General features: G+C 42.1%; 1 protein-coding gene across 5 annotated transcripts in view; it reads left to right on the forward strand.

Moving 5' to 3' along the window:
- strbp (spermatid perinuclear RNA binding protein) overlaps positions 1 to 26,596 on the forward strand; it is a 178,730-nt gene that overhangs the window by 88,756 nt on the left and 63,378 nt on the right. For all 5 annotated transcript variants that reach the window (XM_070862708.1, XM_070862703.1, XM_070862705.1 and 2 more), the window contains exons 2-4: positions 5,768 to 5,959; positions 21,456 to 21,691; positions 26,122 to 26,287. In XM_070862708.1, coding sequence (XP_070718809.1) covers positions 5,957 to 5,959; positions 21,456 to 21,691; positions 26,122 to 26,287 — 405 coding nt within the window. In that variant the 5' untranslated portion in view covers positions 5,768 to 5,956. The remainder of the gene's footprint in view (positions 1 to 5,767; positions 5,960 to 21,455; positions 21,692 to 26,121; positions 26,288 to 26,596) is intronic.

The following is a 26,596-nucleotide window of genomic DNA, read 5'->3' on the forward strand; positions in this document are numbered from 1 at the left end:
AGAGATAGGGAGAGGCGAGGGCCATGGAGGGATTTGAAAACCAGGGCAAGAATTTTAAAATTGAGGCGTTGCAGGCCAGGAGCCAGTGTAGGTCAGCAAGCAAGTGGTGATGGGTGAACCGAACTTGGGGCGAGTTAGGATACAGCTAGTGGAGTTTATGAGGAGCTCAAGTTTATGGAGGGTAGAGAATGGGAGGCCGGCCAGGACAGTATTGGAATAGTAAAGTCTCGAGGTAACAAAGGCCATCGATGAGGGTTTCAGCAGCAGGATATGAGCTGAGGCAGGGACAGAGACAGACAATGTTAAATGTGGAAGTAGGCGGTCCGGTGATGGAGAGGATGTGGGATCGGAAGCTCATCTTGATCAAATAGCATGCCAAGGTTGTGAATGGATTGGTTCAGCCTGATTTTTTAATGTATAGAACAGGTTTTTTCAGTTCTACAAAAATCTTCACTTGCTCCATTCTACTTTAGTTTGGAGTACATTTTCACTGTGGAAACTTTCAAATCAGGCGTCAGTGGCCGGACACGCCCCCTTTTGAAGAAAAAATACTGTTCCAAACTAGAACTGTTCTACCTGACTAGAACTGCAGAAAAAAAAATGTGGAGAATTGCAATTTCTAAGATAGTCCGTTCTCCACCAGTTGCTCCTAAAAATCAGGCGCAAATCATGTGGAAACTTGGGCCCTTTATTCTAACCGATATCTTGTACAAGGGCAAAATAGTATGCTTTACCTCAGTTATCCTACAAAAGTGTCCTATTCGCTTTAGCTAGCTATCGCTTAAGGATAAAGGGTAGGCCATTTAGGACTGAGATGAGGAGAAACTTCTTCATCCAGAGAGTGGTGAACCTGTGGAATTCTCTACCACAGAAAGTTGTTGAGGCCAGGTCATTGGATATATTCAAGAGGGAGTTAGATATGGCCTTTATGGCTAAAGGGATCAAGGGGTATGGAGAGAAAGCAGGAAAGGGGTACTGAGGGAATGATCAGCCATGATCTTATTGAATGGTGGTGCAGGCTCGAGGGGCCGAATGGCCTACTCCTGCACTTATTTTCTATGTTTCTATGCTTCGTGGCATTGATCATGAACATTTAGAGATCTATACATGAGAACGCGCACATCTCTCTCTTTCCACCAGCTTTAATACTTGTCCCTGAAGGGCGCATGTATGTTGAGCATCCACCCTGCCCACATGCATTAACTCTTTTTGAGCCTAATCCCCCCAGTGTATCTAGATCTGCCTGTAGTAGTTGAGCATCACCTACCGTCCCAACTCTCGCACATAATTTTCTATCATCTGCAAACCTACATCTAGATCATTAATTAAAATAATAAACTGCAATGGTCCCAACGCCGATCTCTGCAGGACATCACTGGTCTTGCAAGAAAGTCCAAATCCATCTACATCCATTTTCTGTCTGTGGGCTTCCAGCTGGTTCTCAATCTAGCGTAGATTCGTAGTTTGCCGCGAATACTGGAGGCATTGATCTTGTATATAAATCTTGCTTTAGGAAACATTCCCTCAACAGCCAGGCTATCGAGTTGTGACAAGTTGAATCTGGATGAAGAATCTACCCCAAGGTTTGAGGGAAAAAAAGTGTCTGAAGATTATCTGCGCATCCTTCAATGCCAAGATACCTTAAAGAAAAACCACCATGACTTCTCGGGCCAATATGGAGTTATCAGGATCATTGTTCCCTTTGTCTGGTTCTTCTATAATACCTTGGGAATGAGAGAAAAAGGTGGAAAACCATACAGAAATCGATGTCCAAGGGAGCAATATACCATCCATTTTTGAGGAATCTGATAACCTGAGATATGGAAATTGTCCAGCATAGGATTGTATCTCTTTCTTGCAGGTGAATTCTTGACCATCTGACAGCATCAGCTGTGGTATTGTTCAATCACGTTAGCTGTTGTTCCAATTGTGCCGTTCGTTGATTAAGGAGCAATGATAGGCTTGCCAGCAAAGTTGAAGCCCATGGAATAAAAGGGACAGTGGCAGCATGGATACGGAATTGGCTAAATGACAGGGAACAGAGAGTAGTGGTGAAGGGTTTTTTTTTTAACTGGAGGGACGTGTACAGCGGGGTTCCCCAGGGGTCGGTAGCAGAACTTCTGCTTTTCATGATATATATTAATGACTTAGACTTGAGTGTACAGGGCATAATTTCAAATTTTGTAGATGATACAAAACTTGGAAGTATAATGAACAGTGAGGAGTCTAGTGATAGACTTCAAGAATAGACAGGCTGGTGGAATGGGTGGACACGTGGCAGATGAAATTTAACGCAAAAAAATGCAATGTGATACATTTTGGTAGGAGGAACGAGGAGACTAAATATAATATAAACTAAAGGGAGTGCATGAACAAAGTGATCTGGGGGGCATATGTGCACAAATCGTTGAAGGTGGCAGGGCACGATGAGAAAGTGGTTAAAAAAGCAGATGGCATCATGGGCTTCATAAATAGGCATAGAGTACAAAAGCAAGGAAGTTATGATGAATCTTTATAAAACACTGGTTCTGCTTCAACTGGAGTCTTGTGTCCAAATCTGGGCTCCGTACTTTAGGAAGGATGTGAATGGTTACAGCACAGGAGACCATTCTGTGCTTCTATGACTGCAGTATTGCATCTTGTTTGTTTATTTATGCTAGGTGATGCTGATGTTTGTCCAGCTGCACACCAACTTGTCTTGCACTAAATTTAGTAAGGCTAGATCTACTGTTCAAAGTTTGAATCTGTTTATATGCCTCAGAGATTCAGTGGTAACCCAATGCCCTGACCCCAATTATCACGAAGCTGGGAATTCAATTCCGATGGGAGCACATTGGTCAGAGACTTGAGTTGAGGAGGAGATGGTTGAATTTGGACACCTTGGTGCACATTGTTCTTGGGACTACCAACTCAAGTCTGAAATATCACTCTGTCCGCAAATTGGGACAAGGGCAGTCTGTGGGGAGGTAGGTTAATTTGAAAGAACCTAATTTACATTTGGTATGAGAAAGATGGCTGCACCCGTCGAATTGTTTGGCAGAGTACTGGATGGCGAGGGAGCCGGAGATGTTGGCTTTGCTCTTAATGTTTAACTGCAGGAGATTACAGCTCATTCAAGACTGGATTTTGGACAAACAGTCTGACAACGCACAGTCAGGGTAGGGGTTGAGACAAATAGAGCTGGATGTTATCCGCATATATGTAGAAGCCGACCCCATGTCTGTACATAATGTCACCAAGGGGCAACATAAATGAAGGAGTGGAGAGGGCCAATGATCTGACCTTGTGGGCCTCCGACGGTGATCGTGCATGAGTGAGATGAGAAGCCATTAGTAAAAGTTTTGTGATTACAATCGATTAGATGAGAGTGGAACCGCGTAGGGGCTGGACAGCGGAAGATGGGGGTTGGAGGAAGGTGATGTAGTTGACCATGTCAAAGGCTGCAAAGACGTTGTGAAAGGATAATGTATCATGCTCCCATTCAGTTGAATGGTGTTCGTCACTTTGGTTAGGGTTGCTTTCAGTGCTGTCTGAGGGGTGGAAACCTTTATTGGATGGATTGAAAGAGTTGCAGGAGATGTGCTAGAATAGCTTCGTACTAGGCATGAATAAAACATTTTTGTTTCTGAATAAGATCACCTTGCTGTAAATGTTATTAGCAATCATTTTTGATCCTTTTGAAGGATGCAGTACCTTTTTGTTGAAACAATTTGTAGATAAGGCTATGACGTTTCCATGCTGTCTTAATAAAGTAATTCAGCAGCATGAATACTAGACATGTATGTAACCAAAATTACTTCAAGGTAATTTTCTTGTAAATTAAGAGATTCCGTGTATAATATGTCCAGTTTAAACAAATCCCAGCCTTATAAAGCTGCAGTTTGAAATAATGTGATCTCAGAGCAATGTGATTTGCACGTATCATGGCAAATAGTGTGTTTATATAAATTATTATATAAAATATGTATTTTGTAACTTTGAAAATGTACACTACTTTTCCCAATTTGAGGGCTTCGTACCTGTAAGCATGTTTCACTTTCCAATTGTTTCTCCTGTGCTGCGTGTACTGCCGCTTCCCAGCTGCACTTTTGATACAGGAACAAGCCAACTCTGAGAACTAAATCTAACTCATTCACAAGTGCTGGATGAAGTAAATATATTCCATTAAAAAAATCTTCAACTGAGAAACTGGTTTCTACGAGTAGCAAGCTCAGATCCTGGTGCCGCACCAGGAGTCTGAGTTCTTTCCCAGAATCTAGTTTTAAGTGTTTTCTAATAATCGTCTCATTATTGCGTTTTTGGGTTTGTAAGCTAGATGTTCTCTCGGGTTCAGCATCACTGACCATTCCTGCAAGCAGACCTGTATTCCAGCTAAAGGCATCCAAGACAAAGTGAACTCAGTATACATTCTGCACTCACTTTCTGAACTCACGATACATATCAATATGTAAATAAACAGTATAAAACAATGAATTATACATTTCACGGTTCTCTGCATTGTGCAAAATCTCAAGAATGTGCAAAATAATAAAAACATTATTCACTTTCTCTTTGACATCAACTTTGAAACAAGCGCACTCACTTATGTTATACAACAAGCTGCAGTTTCAAAGCTGATCGAACTTTGCTGGTTGGCACAAACTTAAGACAGCTTTTCTGCTGGTTGGAAAACTGAAAAACTGTTTATTGGCAGAAAGTCAGCCCAGATGTATCATTTGAAAATACACAAACAAAAGGCTGCATTTCCCATATCAATACTAAAAGGTCATCGATCTGAAACGTTAACTGTTTCTCTCTCCACAGATCCCGCGGACCTGCTATTTCCAGCATTTTCTGTTATTTCCGATTTCCAGCATCTGCAGTATTTAGCTTTTATATCGGTATTAAATGTATAGTCTGTCTGTGACAATGGTATACAATGTTTTCCACTGATTGTGAAATCTGTATCCCAATCACGCAATGAGCACCTTAGACTCCCTATTATGTTTTCCTTACGAATTTATACCTTGAGGCCTGTTTGGTCCCTGAGAAATAACCTCTCTGCCCATCGGTTTTGACTCTTATGCTGATTCCAACCATAACAAAATCACCACAGACAAAAAATGCTTTTTTTATCCCATGCACAATCAATGAAATTCCACAAATATCCCGATCTATTGTAAAACTTATGCAATATTGGGTGCTTGAGATATACGACATTTTTAACAACCAGTTAGCTGAAATACTGCAAAACTAACATTATGATTAGTATGTGAACTCCTAAAGGTTCATGACTACAGACAGAGTCTTGTGTAAAAATTCATTTAATGAGATGAAAGATAATTAATCTCTCTGCTCTGATTGAATGCATATCATCAATCCAGAAAAAAAATGAACTGGCTTTTAAATGTGTGTGCATTTAACAACAGATTTGTGGTTTCTGATTAAGTCAAATGGGAAGAAAGAAACCTTGGCATGCTTAACCTATCCAGAAACTTGGGAATATGGAGCAACCAAGCTTTCAATTAAATATGCTGCACATTGCTAGTTCCATATTCCCCAGAGCTTCTGCTCTCTGTTCAACCTTAATGGTGTGACCACGCTTGAAGATAGTTACCTCATCCTATAGTGGTACTGAGTGTCTAATTTCAATTCCACGTAACCATGATTTTGGAATTGAAATTTGCATTTTTCTTAATTTTAAAAGACATTGCAGAATAACAGTACTTGCTTGAGTGCTTTTTGCTGCATGGATTTCACTTTGGACCACTGTGTTCCTTTTCTCCAGGTACGTTAAACAGAACGTCTTGCTGTACCATTTGCTATTTTAAGATCTGAGTTGTCGAGGGATTACGAGAGCTTATGAGGAAGTTCTGTTGCGAAAAGGAAAACCAGTGGCTCGAGGAGAGTGCAGAAAGTAAGGAGCATCGAACAGGACAAGACGGAAAAGGGAAGCTGGAATAGTAAGCGGATAATCATGGTACGTTCTTGAGCTTTGTCGCTTTTGACCTTGTTTTATGTGAAAAATTAGGAGGCAGGCTAATGGATGCAATCAGCACAGCTCAGTAAAAATGTTCAAAAATCTATTCAATAGTTTGATATTAAGTACATGGATACAACAATTCCATGTGCAGAGTATACCGCTCTTGATTTATTGCCATGGTCTTTAAACCACAAAATGAAGCCTCAAGAGTCTGCAGCATATGAATTATTAATTGCAAAGAGGATGTCCATAAATTACGTGCTCTAATGAAACTGGCGTTAACATGCTGCTGTAAGATGCCAAATGACCTTGGACTCTGCTGCATAGCTAAAATTTTAGGTGCTTGTCATTGTCCTCTGTGTAGCAAAATCATTGCAGAGAGTGAATCAGGATACTTTGACAGATGCATCAGCTGGCTTGGCTATTGTTGGGTGAACGGATGCTGCATGTCAGCACTATTTAATCTTGTGCTCAAATTAATTTATTACACCACCTGATTACATGGCAAAGTCAAAAATCGCAAATATGAAATTGAAGGGAAATATTAATACTGTTTTTAAAATTTGCATTATTTGTGACCACGGGCTTTATTTTCTTTTGTGGTCTTTATCATATATTGCTTGAAAACCTGATTTTGCATTAAAAGTAAAATTGCAGTTATGATTAAATAAAAATGATCAGTAAAGCATGTTTTGAATTTATTTGTGGATGTCCTGGTCTCAATGTAATTACTAGTGTAACCTAATGGTCAAAAAAATTATTTTAAGTATCTCTAATAAATTTTAAGACATTGGTACCGGTGTGCAGCAGATGTTAAATGTTAACAGAAAATGAAGGAAGTTGGAAAATGTTTGCACCAATGGGTGGAATTAATTTAGAAGTATCTACCTTTGTTTAGTTAATAAAATGCTCATGTAATTCAATCCTTGCAAAATTTTTATGTGGGTGGTTCATTTCTAGTCAGATAGTAGCATCCACATGGTAGATTTTTTTTAGGCCAATCATCATTAAGCACGGTTATATTAATGTGCCCTTTGCACCTCTTGATACTAATAAGACATTTACTACATCAAAAGTACCTATTTACTATTAAAAGTATTAAAAAGTGAAAAAAGAATAAATAATCATGCATTAATATAAATATGAAAGGTACTAATTTGAAGACAATAATCAGGTGACATTCACAAACTGCACTATCTCCAAGCAAGGTGCCGCTGAGAGTTTTGAAATGATGCATACTGTTTCCAAGGCAAGCGTTACTGCAAGAGAATAATGGAAAATGGCAGTTAATTGCGAGTCCCCAAGATTTGGTCTTGCCGGTTTGGTACAGCAGTACCCTAGGGGCAGAATGGAGAAACGCAATATAAATGAGAAAAACAAAATGAGAAAAGGCAATGAAATATGAATAAGCAGAGCATTAGTGGGTTGTGCAATGAGGCATTGTCTTGCTCTTGAGAATTCTAGCAGATAATCGAGAAGGCATGATTGCAGATAATTGGGAGTTCAGATAAAATGTATTTCCCATCGTGGATCTTCATGAAACATCAACATATGGAATTCTGGATATGAAAAGATGACGCAGGCTTGCTCATGAGGTCCGAAGAAGCCATTGGTTCTCTGGAACTCCTGCACTCGGTAACCCAAACTGGCCAGTCTATTTCCCTTCAAGTTGTCAAAGTGAAGTTGTCCAGTGTTCTCTTGTCATTTCTGCTCTTTGCAGCAAGATATTTTTTTTCTCTCTCAAAAAGGTTATATATAAACTAATAATTTCTCTCTTCCCACCCCCACCGCCCTATGATGGCACTGTAAGTTGTGACACCTAACCCTGTAAACTAGGAAGGTTCCATATCTTCGCTGAGTCAACCCAGCCTATATTGCTTGCGAATAGTGCGAATGAGGAGTCAATCTTGCATTCAGTTTCAATGTCAATGGAAGTGGAACATGAGATGGGGTTTCTGCTCCGATTACTATCCATGTATTTGCCACACATGTGCACACATCAGTTGAGGACATGGTTATGCTAAGCTGTAATGGCCCCGGAAGTCAAATAGTCCACTGATGCTTGTTTGGGCTTACCGATGAATAATCACTTGGAAAAGTTATTAATGCGTTGTTGTCTATAAAATGGTGCAGGAGTATATGTCGGAGGGGAATGACGATGGTTAAAATAGGGCAGAAAAGATAAAGAGGAATAATGTATAAATATAAACACTATGCTTATTTAAAATGTGTACGCCACAGCATGATGTGTAGACATAACGTCTATGGGACTGTTTTCATTCAAAGAGACATAAATCTAGGATAGCCTGGGCACTCTAGGGGGAAAAAATACATTTCCTGATAACATGGGAAATATTTTTAAGTACACTGTTGTTATTCTTTCCACAGTTTATATCTGGTGTGGGTGTTTCTTTATTTAGCCCCCCTTGAGGAATCAACATATCATAGTGATAACATCACTGGACTAGTAATCCAGAGGCTTGGACTAGTAATCCAGAGGCTTCGACTGGTGATCCAGAGACACGAGTTCAAATCCCACCACGGCAGCTGAGGAATTTAAATTCTGTTAATAAAATAAATCTGGAATAAAAAACTAGTATCAGTAATGGTGACAAGAGAAATTGATCAGCAGCACCACCAGGCTAAAAATGGGGTGCCAACCTAGGGAAGCTGCATCACAGGCACGCTGAAAAACAGAAGCAGCATGCTATACACACGGCTAAGCGATTCCACAACCAAAGGATCAGATTAAAGCTCTGAGGTCCTGCCACATTCAGTCATGGAGGCTCCATGGATATCCCTATCCTCAATGATGCGGAGCCCAGCACGTGAGTGCAAAAGACAAGGCTAAAACATTTACAACCATGTTCAGCCAGAAGTGCCGAGTGGATAAACATAGAAACATAGAAAATAGGTGCAGGAGTAGGCCATTCGGCCCTTCTAGCCTGCACCGCCATTCAATGAGTTCATGGCTGAACATGCAACTTCAGTACCCCATTCCTGCTTTCTCGCCATACCCCTTGATCCCCCTAGTAGTAAGGACTTCATCTAACTCCTTTTTGAATATATTTAGTGAATTGCCCTCAACAACTTTCTGTGGTAGAGAATTCCACAGGTTCACCACTCTCTGGGTGAAGAAGTTTCTCTTCATCTCGGTCCTAAATGGCTTACCCCTTATCCTTAGACTGTGTCCACTGGTTCTGGACTTCCCCAACATTGGGAACATTCTTCCTGCATCTAACCTGCCTAAACCCGTCAGAATTTTAAACGTTTCTATGAGGTCCCCTCTCATTCTTCTGAACTCCAGTGAATACAAGCCCAGTTGATCCAGTCTTTCTTGATAGGTCAGTCCCGCCATCCCGGGAATCAGTCTGGTGCACCTTCACTGCACTCCCTCAATAGCAAGAATGTCCTTCCTCAGGTTAGGAGACCAAAACTGTACACAATACTCCAGGTGTGGCCTCACCAAGGCCCTGTATAGCTGTAGCAACACCTCCCTGCCCCTGTACTCAAATCCCCTCACTATGAAGGCCAACATGCCATTTGCTTTCTTAACCGCCTGCTGTACCTGCATGCCAACCTTCAATGACTGATGTACCATGACACCCAGGTCTCGTTGCACCTCCCCTTTTCCTAATCTGTCACCATTCAGATAATAGTCTGTCTCCTTTTTACCACCAAAGTGGATAACCTCACATTATCCACATTATACTTCATCTGCCATGCATTTGCCCACTCACCTAACCTATCCAAGTCGTTCTGCAGCCTCATAGCATCCTCCTCGCAGCTCACACTGCCACCCACCTTAGTGTCATCCGCAAATTGGGAGATATACTACATTTAATCCCCTCGTCTAAATCATTAATGTACAGTGTAAACAGCTGGGGCCCCAGCACAGAACCTTGCGGTACCCCACTAGTCACTGCCTGCCATTCTGAAAAGTCCCCATTTACTCCTACTCTTTGCTTCCTGTCTGACAACCAGTTCTCAATCCATGTCAGCACACTACCCCCAATCCCATGTGCTTTAACTTTGCACATTGATCCATATTGGCCTCCTCCCAATGTCCCCGCCATCACAGAAGCCAGTCTTCAGCCAATTTGATTCACTCCACGTGATATCAAGAAACGGCCGAGCACACTGAATACAGCAAAGGCTATGAGCCCCAACAACATTGTGGCTGCCGTGCTGAAGACTTGTGTTCCAGAACTAGCCCCACCTCTAGCTAAGCTATTCCAGTACAGCTATAACACTGGCATCTATCCGACAATGTGGAAAACTGCCCAGTTATATCCTGTCCACAAAAAGCAGGACAAATCTAATCCAGCCAATTACCTCCCCATCAGTCTACTCTCAATCATCAGCAAAGTGATGGAAGGTGTGGTTAACAGTGCTATCAAGCAGCACTTACTCATCAATAACCTCACCGATGCCCAGTTTGAGTTCCGCCAGGACCACTCTGCTCCAGATCTCATTACAGCCTTGATCCAAACATGGACAAAAGAGATGAATTCCAGAGATGAGATGAGTGACTGCTCTTGACATCAAGGCAGCATTTGACCGAGTGTGGCATCAAGGAGCCCTAGTAAAACTGAAGTCAATGGGAATTGGGGAAAACTCTTCACTGTCAAGAGTCATACCTAGCACAAAGGAAGATGGTTGTGGTGGTTGGAGGTCAATCATCCCAGGCCTAGGACATTGCTGCAGGAGTTCCTCAGGGCAGTGTCCTAGGCCCAATCATCATCAGCTGCTTCATCACTAACCTTCCCTCCATCATAAGGTCAGAAGTGGGAATGTTCACTGATGACTGCAGAATGTACAGTGCTATTTGAAACTCCTCAGATAATGCATGCAGCAAGACCTGGACAACAGTCAGGCTTGGGCTGATAAGTGGCAAGTAACATTCACGCCACACAAATGCCAGGCAATGACTATCTCCAACAAGCAAGAGTCTAACCATCTCCCCACCATCAACATCCTGGGGGTCACCATTGACCAGAAACTTAACTGGACCAACCACATAAATACTGTGGCAACAAGAGCAGGTCAGAGGCTGGGTATTCTGTGGCGAGTGTCTCTCCTCCTGACTCCCCAAAGCCTTGCCAGCATCTACAAGGCACAAGTCAGGAGTGTAATGGAATACTCTCCACTTGCCTGGATGAGTGCAGCTCCAACAACACTCAAGAAGCTCAACACCATCCAGGACAAAGCAGCCATCCCGCTTGATTGGCATCCCATCCACCACCTTAAACATTCACTCCCTCCATCACCGACGTACCGTGGCTGGTGTGTGTACCATCTACAAGATGCTCTGCAGCAACTTGTCGAGGCTTCTTTGGCAGCACCTCCCAAATCCACGACTTCTACCACCTAGAAGGACAAGGGCAGCAGGCGCATGGGAACACCACCATGTCCATGTTTTCTCCAAGTCACACACCATCCTGACTTGGAAGTATTTCGCCATTCCTTCATCGCTGGGTCAAAATCCTGGAACTCCCCTCCCTAACAGCACTGTGTGGGAGTACCTTCACTACACAGACTGCAGCGGTTCAAGAAGGCAGCTCATCACCATCTTCTCTAGGGCAATTGGGGATGGACCATACATGCTGGCCTTGCCAGCGATGTCCACATCCCATGAACGAATTTTTAAAAAATCAACCGCTTGTATTGCAATGGACAATGTCTTAGTGTGATATGCTAACTATCTTTAATGGGAATCGAGTTCGTTGAGAGCTGTTCCAGGACCACAGTTTTAACAAACAAAAATAAATCCAATAGTGAGAAATGTATGTACCTCTCCTCCACCTTTTCTTCTGAGACCCTCTTTAAAACCACCTTTTTGACCAAGCTGTTGGTGAACCCTTCGAATCTTGCCTTCACTGGCTCAGCATCCATTTTGCTTATGCATCTGGGAATTTTGTAGTAGTTTTATACCATACTTAACGTACCGTTCGAAGTAAGCCTCGATTATGGAGAGAATCAGGAAAGTGGCATCCTTTTAAGATGTTTTTTTTTGCATATCTCCTTTAGTTTCTTCAGTTCCCTAGCCCCAGATTATTTGTTGATACCTGTTGAAAGTTTGTAATCTTTGAGTTAATCACTTCTGAGTACTGGATCTGATGCTGCAGCCAGCCAGATGGTGTCAAATTTGAAACTGTTAACGAGATCTCCAAGTCAGTCTTTATCAGTGGTGTCTTTACTGCTTTTCGATGTCACAGATACAGATAGATACAGGGGTACTAATTAACTTGACCTGGGTAATGTACTCCGATCTTCAGAAAAAATGTTTTGGGGCATAAAGCTGAATCTCTGTTAATCTAGTCCCCCATGTTTGTGCTGTATTAACTACTTCTTAGCCAGGGCGGCATTATGGTGGCGGGGACAAGGGGTGTTAAAATGAGGCAAGTATCAACTGCCAATCCTTGGCTAGTGAACTAACTGGGGATGTCTGATGAGGACAAGATTTGGCACAACTCGGTAGCTCCCCAATGTAGAGTAACCTGTAGTTCATGTGAAGAAGGAATGCTTAGGCAAGGTACTGTAGGATGTCCAATGAACTGTATCCCAACGCCTCTGTCTTCAGGATGTTCAGAAGAGAGGAGAGAAAATGAAACAGCAAAAAAAAAATTACAGTTCATTGCATGCAACAGATTAGTTGGCAGCTTCTGTCCCTCCTAATCCTGCCACCAGCTGGAACTGCATCCTGTTTTCTGGCCTGCTCGAGCTGAGCATTAATTGACGCATAGCAATTACATTGGAGGCAAGATATATTACAGATGGTGGGCCATATATAGTGTAACTTTCCTGAGAGACTCCATTTGATGGCTTGGCTCATGAAAGGAACTGTTTACTTGGGCAGTTTTCTAACTTTTTGGTAGTAACACTGTTGGTGTCTAGAGTAGCCTCCATTTTAATAAAGTAAATGGATTGTAATTGGTGCCAAAAGAGCATTCTCAGCAGTTCATAGCTTGATTTGCTGTCCCAGGTCACTTACAGCCTGCTGTCTTGGTTTGTAAAGGATCTACAGGGGAAGCTATTACAAATTACTATCCTTTCTTGGTGGGAGACTCGTAGAGGCCTGGTAATTTAAGCCATTCTTATAAGAACAGAAATAGGAGCAGGAGTAGGCCATACGGCCGCTCGAGCCTGCTCCGCCATTTAATACGATCATGGCTGATCTGATCATGGCTGATCTGATCATGGACTCGGGCCCACTTCCCTGCCCGCTCCCCATAACCCCTTATTCCCTTATCGTTTAAGAAGCTTAAATTTATTCAATGTCCCAGCTTCCATAGCTCTCTGAGGCAGCGAATTCCACAGATCCACAACCCTTTGAGAGAAGAAATTTCTCCTCATCTCAGTTTTAACTGGGCGGCCCCTTATTCTACGATATGCCCTCTAGTTCTAGTCTCCCCTTCCAGCGGAAATATCCTCTCTGCATCCACCTTGTCAAGCCCCCTCATAATCTTATATGTTTCGATAAGATCTCATTCTTCTGAATTCCAATGAGTAGAAGCCCAACCTACTCAACCTTTCCTCATAACTCAACCCCCCCCCCCCCCAATCTCTGGAATCAACCTAGTGAACCTTCTCTGAACTACCCCAAAGCAAGTATATTATTTTGTAAATATGGAAACCAAAACTGTACGCAGTATTCCAGGTGTGGCCTCACCAATACCCTGTATAACTGTAGCAAGACTTCCCTGCATCCCCTTTGCAATAAAGGCCAAGATTCCATTGGCCTTCCTGATCACTTGCTGTACCTGCATACTAACATTTTGTGCTTCATGCACAAGTGCCCTCAGGTTCCGCTATACTGCAGCACTTTGCAATCTTTCTCCATTTAAATAATAACTTGCTCTTTGATTTTCTTTCTGCCAAAGTGCATGACCTCACACTTCGAACATTATACTCCATCTGCCAAATTTTTGTCCACTCACTTAGTCTGTCTATGTCCTTTTACAGATTTTTTGTGTCCTCCTCACATACTGCTTTTCCTCCCATCTTTGTATCGTCAGCAAACTTGGCTACGTTACGCTCAGTCCCTTCCTCCCAAGTCGTTAATATGGATTGTAAATAGTTGAGGTCCCAGCACTGATCCCTGCGGCACCCCACTGGTTACTGATTGCCAACCCGAGAATGAACCATTTATCCCTACTCTCTGTTTTCTGTTAGTTAGCCAATCCTCGATCCATGCTAATATATTACCTCCAACCCCGTGATCTTTTATCTTGTGCAGTAACCTTTTATGTGGCACCTTGTCAAATGCCTTCTGGAAGTCCAAATATGCCACATCCACTGGTTCCCCTTTATCCACCCTGTTCGTTACATCCTCAAAGAATGTAATGCCCTATGGGGACCTGTTTTTCATAAGCGCAGCCTCAAAATTAAGTGAGGACTTTCCACCTACTCTTGTAATACTTTAATATAATTCCTTTGTATGTGATGATTGATTATTTAATCATTTTTAGACCATACCGTAAATGGGTCATCTTGTTCTTTGGCAGCAGTTCATCCTTCATGTACAAAGCTCTACCTGTCATAGGAGGGATATCGCTCCTACTTTTCCTTAACAAAAAAGTAACAACATTTTTTAACACTTTCATTAAAAATTAGCTTGCTTGCTCAGAGACAACGGCCACAGTACCTCTTTAAAGATTATTTTGACATGCCAACGTCTTGATTGCAAACTTTTGATTTTGCACTCCCTGTTAACTACCTGTATCAGTTACTCATGAATTGAATTTTTAGGATTATTATGTAAATCATATATTTGTCCTGTAATCACAAGACTGGTTGTTGAGAATTGCCTGAAAGGAAACTGTTTTTAGTTGAAAGTGCAATCCTGGACATAAATGTTACAGAAATATTGATTGTTCGGTTTGGTTTGTATTACTGTAGTAAATTGTGCTTATATAATTAGTATAAACGCCGTGCTCTTTTACACTGAAGAACAAGATTGCTTTTTTTTTTAAAGTATTTCATCTCAAGTTCTACAAGAATTCAAAGGACTTGTCTGACTGGTTCATTTCTTAGAATCTGCCTCCAGACTGGTGCCCGGGAGCAGGTAAAAGCAGCAGGGGGGAGCTCATCGACCAATCAGATTGAAGAATCCTCCCTGAGAGACACGGGAAAAGAAATAAAGACTGGAACATACAGATGGGATTAAGGGAGATTGATAAGAGAAAAACGGAAAAACTTAACACAAAATATCAGTTATTTTTTAAATTTGCTTAGGGAATGTGACTCCACACTTATACAATTAATTCTGCAGGGCCAGAAGGTTGTTCAGTAATTTTCACTTAGCATGCTGTTAACAACTCACGTACTCTTGAATGCATGCGCCCCAACATTTCTAGCTGCTTTTATGAGTCTAGTGGGTAATTACCCTAAGTCCAAGCCATTAGTGATTTTAGCGCCAATTTCTCGGCGTGGACTGCAACAGTGCACCCTGTGGGGCAACAGGGTATCTCTGACAGCAACTTATAGATTGCCGCATTGAACCACACATGTGGGGACGCCAGAAGTTGTTGTCAGATTTACCCTTTCATAACGGTGAGTGTTGTTAGCCTCGCCATTATTATTACAGCAACATCTAGAGCATTAGGTTCAATTTAAGACGGTGGGGAATGTACAATCTCCTATACAAACTGCCTTTTACTGTGCCGATAAGAAAAAAGTATCGAGAGCAAGTCCAAATCATAACAGCTGGTGGGATTATTATCTCTCGGGGACCAAAGAAGTTGACATTAAATTAACAAGCAGAAGCAAAGAGCAGCAAATAAAAAGAATTGGTACTCGGGCTCAGAAAAATGTGGATAGTGAGCTAGAATTTGCCCATCTAATAGTGGGGGAGGGGGGGGTGGTGGGGAAAGATGAAGAAACGTGCACGACAGTTAGAAATTCTTAAATTGGATGCAGAAAAAGAGCAGTGCAAACAACAGAAAGAGCAGCAGAAGCACACAGAGGAATTGATGATGCAACCGTAAGGAGGAAAATGAGTGTGAGTGCCAGTATGTGCAGGCAGTGACATGAGCTTGCAATAAGGTCCAGTTGAATAAAGGTATGAGAAATCTAACTCAATCGGTAAATGATTAATTTTGACAATCCAGCCATATTCCAACAATTAATAGAGAAAACTTCCATTTATCTAGTGACTGTCTCATTCTCAGGATGTATCAATGTGCTTTGCAAACAATTACTTACTTAAATAGTCACCGTTACATACGCAAATATAGCAGCCAATGTGCACATCGAAAGGTTCCACAAACTGCAGCAAGATAAAAGACCAGTTAATCTGTTCTGCTGGAAGGGTTAATATTGGCCAAGACACCAGTAAAACTCCCCTCCTCTTTAAATATTGCCGTGGGATCTTTCTCATCCACCTGAACAGACAGGCATCAGGTTAACATCTAAGCCAAAAGACAGCACCTCCAATAATGCAATACATTCTCAGTTCTACACTAGTCAGCTTCTATTATGTGTGGAGTCCTGGAGTGGGGCTTAAACCCACAATCTTCTCGAAACTGGCAAAAGAGTGGGATGGCAGACCACTGGCATTTGGGGGTGACCCACTTGGAGAGATCAGCCACAGACCTAGAATAAATGTCAAAGGAGTGACAGTAGGGACTTGTATTCCAAGTGTAACGAGATGGATCACTGGGAGAGTCATTGGTCCAAGCAGAGGTCCGGAGCACAGTTTGGAAAACCAAATACTGCCATAAAACTGCATAATGCAGCCTGCACGTCAAGCCAATTCCCTGCAAAACCTTCAGCAGCAGTGCCATACTTGTTAATAAACTGCCTGCCCGCATCCAATTTACGGTCCGAGTGTACAATCACCTTGAAATGCGTGGATCGATAACTCACGGGAGGGAAAACTCTTGTTTGTGGTTTTGAATGGAAAAATAAAGCTCGTTTAGTTGAGGTTTATTAAACAGCCCATTCTGTGAATGTGTAGTGGGAACCAGGAAAAGAATTAAACCACAATGTTATTTCTGGGAAACATATCAAAATATGAGCGATTAACGGCATAGGCAGTTATGATTTCACAATTCAAGCCAGAGGCGACAGTAAAACTGCATAACTGCAGTTTCTGCTGCTGAAGTGAATGTCAAACCTGGTGGAATCATGAAGGAATTAAGGACTCGCCACGTGATATTTTGTATTGTACCAAGGAGCCTGCATACTTCGAATTGCACTGAGCTAGCTATGGGTCTGGACTGACCCCACATTAGAGAGCATGTGATCATAAGCCACAAAAAGTATCAGTGGCCCACAGTCTCAGCCTGCAGAGTGGCAAAGGTACGAAGAAAGGATTTTGATTTAATAATAGAAATCAAAGCCATTGAGGCACATAATCCAGGAAGTGTTCCAGTGAAGACTGGTACCTTGGGCATACTACCAAGATTTATTAAAGGTAGCCCAACATCCCTCTTGCAAGATGTCAGGGCATGAAATACAATGTAAATTGTCGCAACATTGATCTGCAGGAACACTGCTAAATTTTGTAGGATGTGTAATGATTGTATGACTACGTTGGGGGTTGCAACAAAGCACCACTGCAATGTCTACCATTATAAGCCGACAGTTTGAGAGTTGGCATACCTGATGGTGATTTTTGGAGCATGCTGGCAATATTACACTCTTCATTTTGATACACAAATATGATAGCGATCACGTCAACTGGCACAGATATTGCGATTGTTGCACGGTTCGAAACGTTTACGCCGATTGGGATCCCAGGCGAGATTCTAGTTTCATGTCCCAACAACTAGTTACCCACTGTAGCAACAGTGCTGGATAAATCAGTTTCTATCTGCTTGGTACTATCCTTCGATGCGTGGGCTAATAGAGGTTTCATAGCACATTGGCCATATGCTGTATGCATATGCTGGACAGAATCCCAAGAAGCACGATAGAAAGTTGTCCCAACTATCATGTGTTGGTAAGTAGATGCCACAGAATCAACAGGTTCTTGCCATTTGAGTTAATGTACAGACACCAAGTGTACAACCAGTTAATGCTGTTCAAAGACTTGGAGTTGGGGAAAACCCTGACTAGGATGGAAATGTATTGAAGTTGAGAGCTGAACTGACCAGGTTAGCTGTGTATCTGCAGAAGAATCTCGGGGTGACTAGAAAAGCTGGTACCTAGGTTAATTCCGGGGATGAGGGGGTTGACTTATGAGGAAAGGTTGAGTAGGTTGGGCCTCTACTCATTGGAATTCAGAAGAATGAGAGGTGATCTTATACGTTTCTATAAGATTATGAGGGGGCTTGAGAAGGTGGATGCAGAGAGGATGTTTCCACTGATGGGGAAGATTAGAACTAGAGGGCATGGTCTTAGAATAAGGGGCTGCCCATTTAAAACTGAGATGAGGAGAAATTTCTTCTCTGAGGGTTGTAAATCTGTGGAATTTGCTGCCTCAGAGAACTGTGGAAGCTGGGACATTGAATAAATTTAAGACAGAAATAGACAGTTTGTTAAACGATAAGGGGTTATGGGGAGCGGACGGGGAAGTAGAGCTGAGCCCATGATCAGATCAGCCATGATCTTATTGAATGGCGGAGCAGGCTCGAGGGGCTGTATGGCCTACTCCTGTTCCTAGTTATGTTCTGTACAACCCTATTACCAACCACCGGAAGTAATACGGAGACCAGAATATACTTGTTCTATTACCAGTGAGGCAAAATAAGTTACAGACTAAGTGGGCAGGTCTGTACACAGTAGTGGAGAAATGTAGAGAGGCGAATTACACATTTGAGATCAGGGATGATGTTAGGCCTGTGCAATTGTACGGCGCCGCGAGTCAGTCAGAAGCTTCAAGTGGATCCAATGAAAGGACACCTACACTCCATGGAACATACTGATGTGCTTTATAGCACTGAGCACAATCAGGTCATTTAGTTTCTCCACCGATTTGTTGTCATATTAAATAGGCAGCCCACCATTATAGTGTTAAAAGAAAATCAATTTACCTCCGGTAAAGGAAGAATCATCACAGGCAATCAGTCCCAGCGGCAGACATTAGTGGGAGTCTGTCCTGGGTGGGAGACCCGATCTTTGGGTCATGCTACTGAACTTGAGGCACTGATTCCGAGGACAGACGTTCACTTTACTGTTAGTGTAAGGATCAGTTTTTGTGTTCCCATAGAACAGAAGGACAAGGAGGGAGTGGAATCAAGTTAGTGAGAAAAGTCACAACACCGAGAGAAAGAGAATGAAAAGTAGTACAATCCCCTCTCTCCTGAGACAGTGTGTCAGTGAGTGAGCATGGGAGAATTAAGTGCAAGTCCGAGTGACTGATGGTCATAATCCAGAGGACACGCAGCAGTCTGTAAAGAGCTCCGGCCTCTTTCTCATTTACCGCAGTCAGCCTCCTGCAGTTATAGCTGAGGTGAGAGAAGTAGAAGGTAATATTCAGTTTTTACGAACTAAGTACTACTCGGATGTTATATAAGACTTCACTGCAGCTAAAGCACGAAAATCTAGTTTAAGTTGCTTTGTATTGAAATAACATTGGTATTTCAAGATCTTTATAATCGTTCATTGCCATTTACTCTTGTTATCTATCGCTTATCACTTTGTCAACTATTTTTATATTGCCTATTGCAACCATACCTTTTTTCAATCGTGTGTGGATTTGAGACCAGACTAAATACTACCTAATTAATATTATTGGATAGTAAAACATGGGCGTCCCAAACGAACCTTTCTGCAGGTCTTTCGCAAGGAAAATGTCTCCCCGGTCAGTCATATAAGCACCGAGTTTACCATGTGACCGTGCTAAAACCATATGCGTAAGATTAGTGTGGTAGCTGAGCTATTCTCTATGCACAAACAGCAAATATACTAAAGTGCATATGGGTAAGTTTGTAGCAAGTGCGGAATTGCCAATGGAAACTGCCTTTTGCAGTGCAAATGAGGAAACCATATTAGGAGTAGCTCAAACCATACCACCTTTTCTTTTTCTCACTTGGCGCTTCCAATTTCTTTTGTGTATTTTGCGCTGTATCAATTTGAACCTCTTCTGCTTTCTCCTCCATGAAAGAATTCAGGTACAGAATGAGACCTTGTGTGCAGCACAGGTGGGGGAGATCATGTGGCTTGCATGGCCACTGCAAGGATGAAAAGTCTTAAAAGGAGAGTGTCTTGCAATTTTCCCCTGTTTGGGTGCTGGCTTAATCATTTGTATTTGGAGGATGAAGTATATTGAAAGAATGAAGAAGACCATATGGAAGGTAAGCAATCTAACATTACTTGCCTTGGTAGGGTCTTCAGCATTCTTCAAGTTAAGCTGTCTGCTTGCCAAGCTCTGACCCTATCCTCTCCTGTGTTACCTAATTCATGATTGGGAATTTGTTCTTTATGCATTTCCCCCCATCCCAAAATCAAAGGCTTTTTTTTAATGAATCCACACTCCTCGTGGGCCGCCTCACCTGCCTAGCTTGTAAAATTACCTGGCTTAAAAGTCCAGTTATACAACACAATCTCAGTAATCTATCTCGATGTTATGTAAACTAAGAGGGGAGTAACTTGTACACCAGATTTTGCAGTATTATCTATTACCTTGTGTAATGTATGCATCTGTGAGTAGGCTCACAGGTTTGTAGAGTTGTTGCATTGTGAGTAGCTTAGCCAGTCACGTGATGTTCACAAGACTCAATAAAACCCCAGTTAATTGGGTCCAGGTTATCCATGATGAGATATGCAGTTGTGAGCCTAGTGGATGATAAATCTTTGCTATTAAGAACTAGTTGGTTTATTAGTATTGTGTTGGTATGAATTCTTAAGCAAAGAACCCATGAAACAAATATATTACATCTTGGGTTGCTCAAAGACAGACTTCTGTAGGGAAATGGATAGTCGTGTCATTATATAGTCATGGTGTTGATGTAGATCACTTTCAGAATTGAACAACATTCAGAATGGTTTTTCATTATCATCCATATGATTTTAAATAACGTGTGGAAATTGCATCTTGCTAGGATAACAACACAGCTATTCTATAAGTGAATTATAGAAGTGTCAAGTGGTAAAGAATGACATGATGACATCCGTTGCTATGATTGTTCTCCAAGGTGCACATTGGTCGTTATGTTCTTCATTGACCCCCACTAGAAAAAAAATAACTACCCTAACAAGTGGTGATGACATAATGAGAGAACGGAGAGCGGTATGCTTCATGCCTCCTGAAGTTGAATGCAGAGACCTACAAATGATTTCCTGTTAATCTTTTAAATGAGAGCTTTTCTATTGAGCAGAAGTTGTAATACGACTGGAAAAGCATTGGATATCTATTCTCCTCACCCCGGTGGAATGGATGCATACGGGAGTACCAGAAGATCAGGCTATCAGCAGTACCCTCTGCATGGATTTTAACACTGCTTTTTCATTGACCTGATATTTAGTATTTCCATCTTTTAGAACTTTTTTTTCCTTTTTGTTAATTTGTAAATGGTTCAGTATATTATCTTAATTTTCTTTTTAGAGGCCAATCCGAACGTTTGCTAATGATGACCGACATGTCATGGCAAAACATTCCTCGGTGTATCCTTCTCAGGAAGAGCTTGAAGCTGTACAGACTATGGTTTCAACAGTGGAATGTGCACTGAAACACGTATCGAACTATTTGGATGAAACTAATTTGAAGTCCGTTAATGTGGCTGCGGGTGAAGATGGAGCTGCAGATACCAAGAAAAGTGATATTACAGAGAGCAATACAAAGTGAGTTACCAATTTTACTGAAGAATGATGCAGTCTTTTCTGTGCAGAAGAAATATTTTACTTGATTTTCATATGAATGTCAGTGGAAAGGTGCTGTGCTGATATATTGGATTTTCATCCACATCAAGTGGTGATCAGTTGCTGGGAAATTGCACTTTATAAAATGTGTTAAATGTTTGGTTAAAGTAGGCTTTCAAACCCATAAAATGTAATCACATTTCAGTGTGAGATTATAATAGGTTTTAGCAAATAAAATTGTATTGCTTCCTTTAAATTAGAAAATTACATTATTTGTTTAGATTGTATTTACCAAATTTATCATCTTCAATTATTTAGGAATAAACAACAGATCTAGTTCTGGGGAATTAAGTGGAGGATGTTTGGAAATCAGTGATCATATCATTAGGTTTAGTGTAATTATGGAAAAGGACAAGGAACGATCAAAGGTGAAGATAGTCAACTGGAAGACGGCTAATTTCAGTGAGTTGAAAAGGGGTCTGACCCAGGTGGATTGGAAGCAAAAACTGGCCGGTAAACGGTAATGAATAATGGGAGGCCTTCCAGGAGGAGGTAGTTCCAGCACAGACTAGACATGAGGTTGGAAAGAAAGGGTATCCAAAGCTGGAACTCCCTGGAATTGTGATTAAAATTAAACACAAAAAAAGAAGTTTATGATAAATCGAGAAAAATACTGTGATGATAAATGTCCGGTTCAGAACACAGTGAAGAATCAAGCAGCATATAGAAAGTACAGAGGAAAACTGAAAAAGGCAATAAGATGGGCTAAGAAAGCACATGAGAAAAGATTAGCAGGTAATATAAAAGGAATTTCTCTTTTATAAGCATTTTAAGAGTAAAAAGATATTCAAAGGGAAGGGTGTGGCCAATTAGAGACTAAGTGGTATATCATAATGTGGCATGACTGAGATACTAATTGAGTACCGTATACCTGTCTTCACAAAAGAAGAGGATACTGTCAATGTCATGGTAAAGGAGGAGGGAATAGAGAAATGGACACATTATTTTGCAACACCTAAAGCTCTGATTTGGGTCCCCTTGATCACAAGACCTGATTGCTGATTGGTCCCTTGGGGATAAGACACACCCAGCAATTTCTCTGGAATGTGTAATTACAACTGCCCTGCCTACATAATCAGTGGGCTAGACATTCAACTGATCGTTATCGCCCAAAAATGAGCGTTATTTCCGGCCTTAGTGCTTTTTTTATTTTTCAGGATCGCTGGAATATTGCCCATTTTAAAAACCACCAGCTTCACCTTTTTAATTTGGGCGATAGCCGTAGCAATGTGAAATGGGCCTTAGCGATGTACTCCGTCGTACAAGGCTGGCGTCCATAGCAATGGCCGTTCTGCACATGCGCGTTTTTTTTTCAGGCAAAGAACTTTTCCCACGGGGTTTGACAGAGAGAACAGGGGACCTGGTCCTCATCAATAACCTAATAGAACCTTTCTTTTATTCTAGCCCCTGTTGGTTTATAAAATAAAATCTATCAGCTAACTGAGGTGAACATTTCCTTCCTCGTGGGATGACATACCCTAGTTCTGCTTCTACTTGTCCTGTGGACCAGAGGGGGGGGGGGGGAGAAAATCCATGATTAATATTAACCCTGTCATTACAGCAATATAACTTTTGTCATTTTATTTTAACTTCCATCAAAGGAATTGTTGTCCTCTCCTGATAGCTAGGTTATGCAGCATGCAGCACACCACAATGAACTCAGCGACCTACTCAGGGTGGTATTTTAGGTTGCCTGATGAGTGGTCCAGGCATCTGAAGCGCTGTTTCAGAACTCCAATTGTCTTTTCGACGATATTGCCTGTGGCTATATGGCTTTCATTGTAGCGCTTCTCGGCTTATATAGGGAGTTCATGAACCAGCTGGCAAGGCCATATCCTTTATCCCCCAGCATCCAGCTGTGACCTTGTGGCTGACTGTTAAACAGGTCAGAGATAGTGCTCTCACGCAAGATGTGTGCATCATGGTTGCTCCCGGGAAAATTTGCATTTACTGCCATGATTATTTGCTTGTGGTCGACAACGAGCTGCAGATTCAGGGAGTGGAATCCCTTTCGGTTCCGAAACACCTCTGCATCCTGTAAAGGTGCTCGCAGGGCGATGTGCGAACAGTCTATTGCTCCCTGCACCTTGGGGAAGTTTGCTATTCGTGAGAAACCCAAAGCCCCCTCAGTCTGTGCCGCCCTGGTCATAGGGAAGCTTATAAAGTCCATCTTACGTGCGTAAAGGGCTTCAGTCACCTGTTGAATGCAGCAATGTGTAGCGTGCTGAGCGATACCGCAAATGTCGTCAGCTGAGGCCTGAAAGGAGCCCGATGCATAGAAGGAAAGTGCCCCAGTAACCTTAATCTCAACGTGTGATCCTGATGGTGCTGGTAGGCTGCACATCTCCTTTAATTAGCTGGCATATCTCATTGATGACCTTCTTTCGGAAGCGTAGCCTTCTAATGCACATATTATCGGACAAGTCCAGGTATGATCACTTATCCCTGTAAATGCGTTGGATGTAATGTCGTCTCCTCCGCAGCAGTCTGCCACCTCTTTGGGCACATAATGCTCTTCAATATACCTTCTCCCATCTCTAATCAGCAGCATGTGATTAGTGATCAATACTGGTTGAGAAATTACAGGCCCCATCACTATAAATCGCTATAAATGCCCTTAATTTGTCCTCAACAAATACAAAGGTGATTAGATGATTGGCAAGTGTCAAAAGGCCCTTAAAATCATTAACAAATTGATTCTCCTGACAAGCATTTGAAACAGCCTTTTACTATAGATCCTCCCCAAGTTAAGGCCAGATGATTGCAGCTTTTCTTCAACGTCTTTTTGGGCCAGCGATCATTTAGGCGAATTGTGGGCGAAATGCCGAAAGTAGCGCTTGGCCATAATCTGGGCCATGATCAGGCGCAAGTTTCCATTATAAGCACTATTCTCGGCCTTGCACGAGGATGATGTCTTTTTTTTTTAAATAGGCTGAGCGATGCAGCTCATGTGTGCCGAAAGTTGGGCCGGCTATAAATGGGCTATAATCGGGTGCTAGTTTCCACTTTTCAGCAAATATGGGCGATAGCCTGCATCTCAGTGTGCTTATGTGCCGAAAGTCTAGCCCAGTAAATTTGCAAAGTGTAATTCGAGCCATTCTGACTGCCGACTCCAGACAGAACAAAGCTCACTTGCAACAGACCGGGCTCACTCTCATGGGTTAAGACTGCCCCCAAACAAGTTCGTGCCCCCATCCCCCACCACCTTCTCTCTCCCTCCCCCCCCCCTTCACCGATTCATGACCTTTCTCCTCTCCTCTCCTCCCCCCCCCCCCCCCCCACCCGCCAAACAAGTTCCTGACCTTTCCCCCCAGCACGCACTGAGCTTTGAGAAATTAGCCAGGTGCATGTAAAGGAGGTGGGGTTGGATGATCTTAATCCATCTTACCATCTGGATTACGTTCTCACTCTGAACCACCTCTCCCCTCCCCGGCCCCCCACCCCCAGACCTGGATTACGTTCCTCTCCTATCCCCACTGCTCTCTGTGCTCTTTATCACCGCGCACCCCCAACGAGTTCCTGACTTCCTCTCCTTGAGTTCTCTCTCTCCCCTCCGATTCCCTCTCCCTCTCCACCCCTCTCTCCCCAGTCTCTCTCTCTCTCTCTCTCTCTCTCTCTCTCTCTCGCTCGCTCGCTCGCTCGCTCGCTCTCTTTTGCTCTCTCGCTCGCTCTCTTTTGCTCTCTCTTTTGTTCTCTCTCTCGCGCTCGCTCTCTCTCTCTCTCTCTCTCTCTCAATAGAGGCATAGAGTACAAAAGCAAGCCTTTATAAATCACTGATTAGGGCTCATCTAGAGTATAGTATTGTATCTAATTCTAGGCACCACAATTTAGGAATTATGTCAAGGCTTTGGAGAAAGCACCGAGGAGATTTACTAGAATGGTAAGGAACTTCAGTTATATGAAGAGACTAGAGAAGGTAAAGAGGAGGTTTAATAGAGGTGTTCAAAATTATGAAGAGTAGAACAACTGTTCCCACTGACGAGCTGGTCAGTTACCAGAGGACACAGATTTAGGATAACTGGTAAAAAAAATGAGGGTCGGGGGGAGGTGAGAATTTTTTTTGATGCAGCAAGTTATGATCTGGAATGCACTACTTGAAAGAGTGGTGGAAGCAGTTTTAGTTTAAATTGTAACTTTCAAAAGCAAATTGAATGTATACTGTATTGAAAATGAAAAAATTGCAGGGCTGTACAATTCTTTCTTAGAAAATTGCATATGTGAAAGTTTCAAAATAATTCATCACTCACGGGGCTTATTCTTCTAGATGCTGCGTGAAAGATTTGCCATATATAATTGTCCAATTCGTCCTTTTTATTTTAAAAAAATCACATCATTGACCATTGCTTTAACAGTGAACAGAGTGGTCGGGTTTTGTGTGGAGTGATGCGAATTGGATTGGTTGCAAAGGGCTTGCTGATCAAGGGGGACCTGGATTTAGAGCTGGTGCTGATGTGTAAAGAAAAACCAACCGAGAAGTTATTAAACACAGTCTGTGACAATCTGCCATTACAAATCCAGGTGAGTTCAGAATAATCTGTCATTGTGCTTGATAGGAAAAATGCATCATGCATAAATTGCAGTAATATGTAACTCTGCAACAATGAAATGTTACATTTAGTATATATACACCGTATGATTTTAGAATTCAATCTGACCACTCTCGCCAAAAGATGAGGTACAAAATTAGAATCAAATCTAATAAAAACCCATCAACCTCTGCACATCACACTTCGTGCATGCAGCTGTTTTCAGTGTTTGGCAGAGAGCACTGCATCTTCTCGTACTGACAGGCAGAATCATGCCTTCAGTCCCCTGCGCCATGTACAG

The sequence above is a fragment of the Pristiophorus japonicus genome, chromosome 20, assembly GCF_044704955.1.
Source record: "Pristiophorus japonicus isolate sPriJap1 chromosome 20, sPriJap1.hap1, whole genome shotgun sequence".
Classification (NCBI taxonomy): domain Eukaryota; kingdom Metazoa; phylum Chordata; class Chondrichthyes; family Pristiophoridae; genus Pristiophorus; species Pristiophorus japonicus.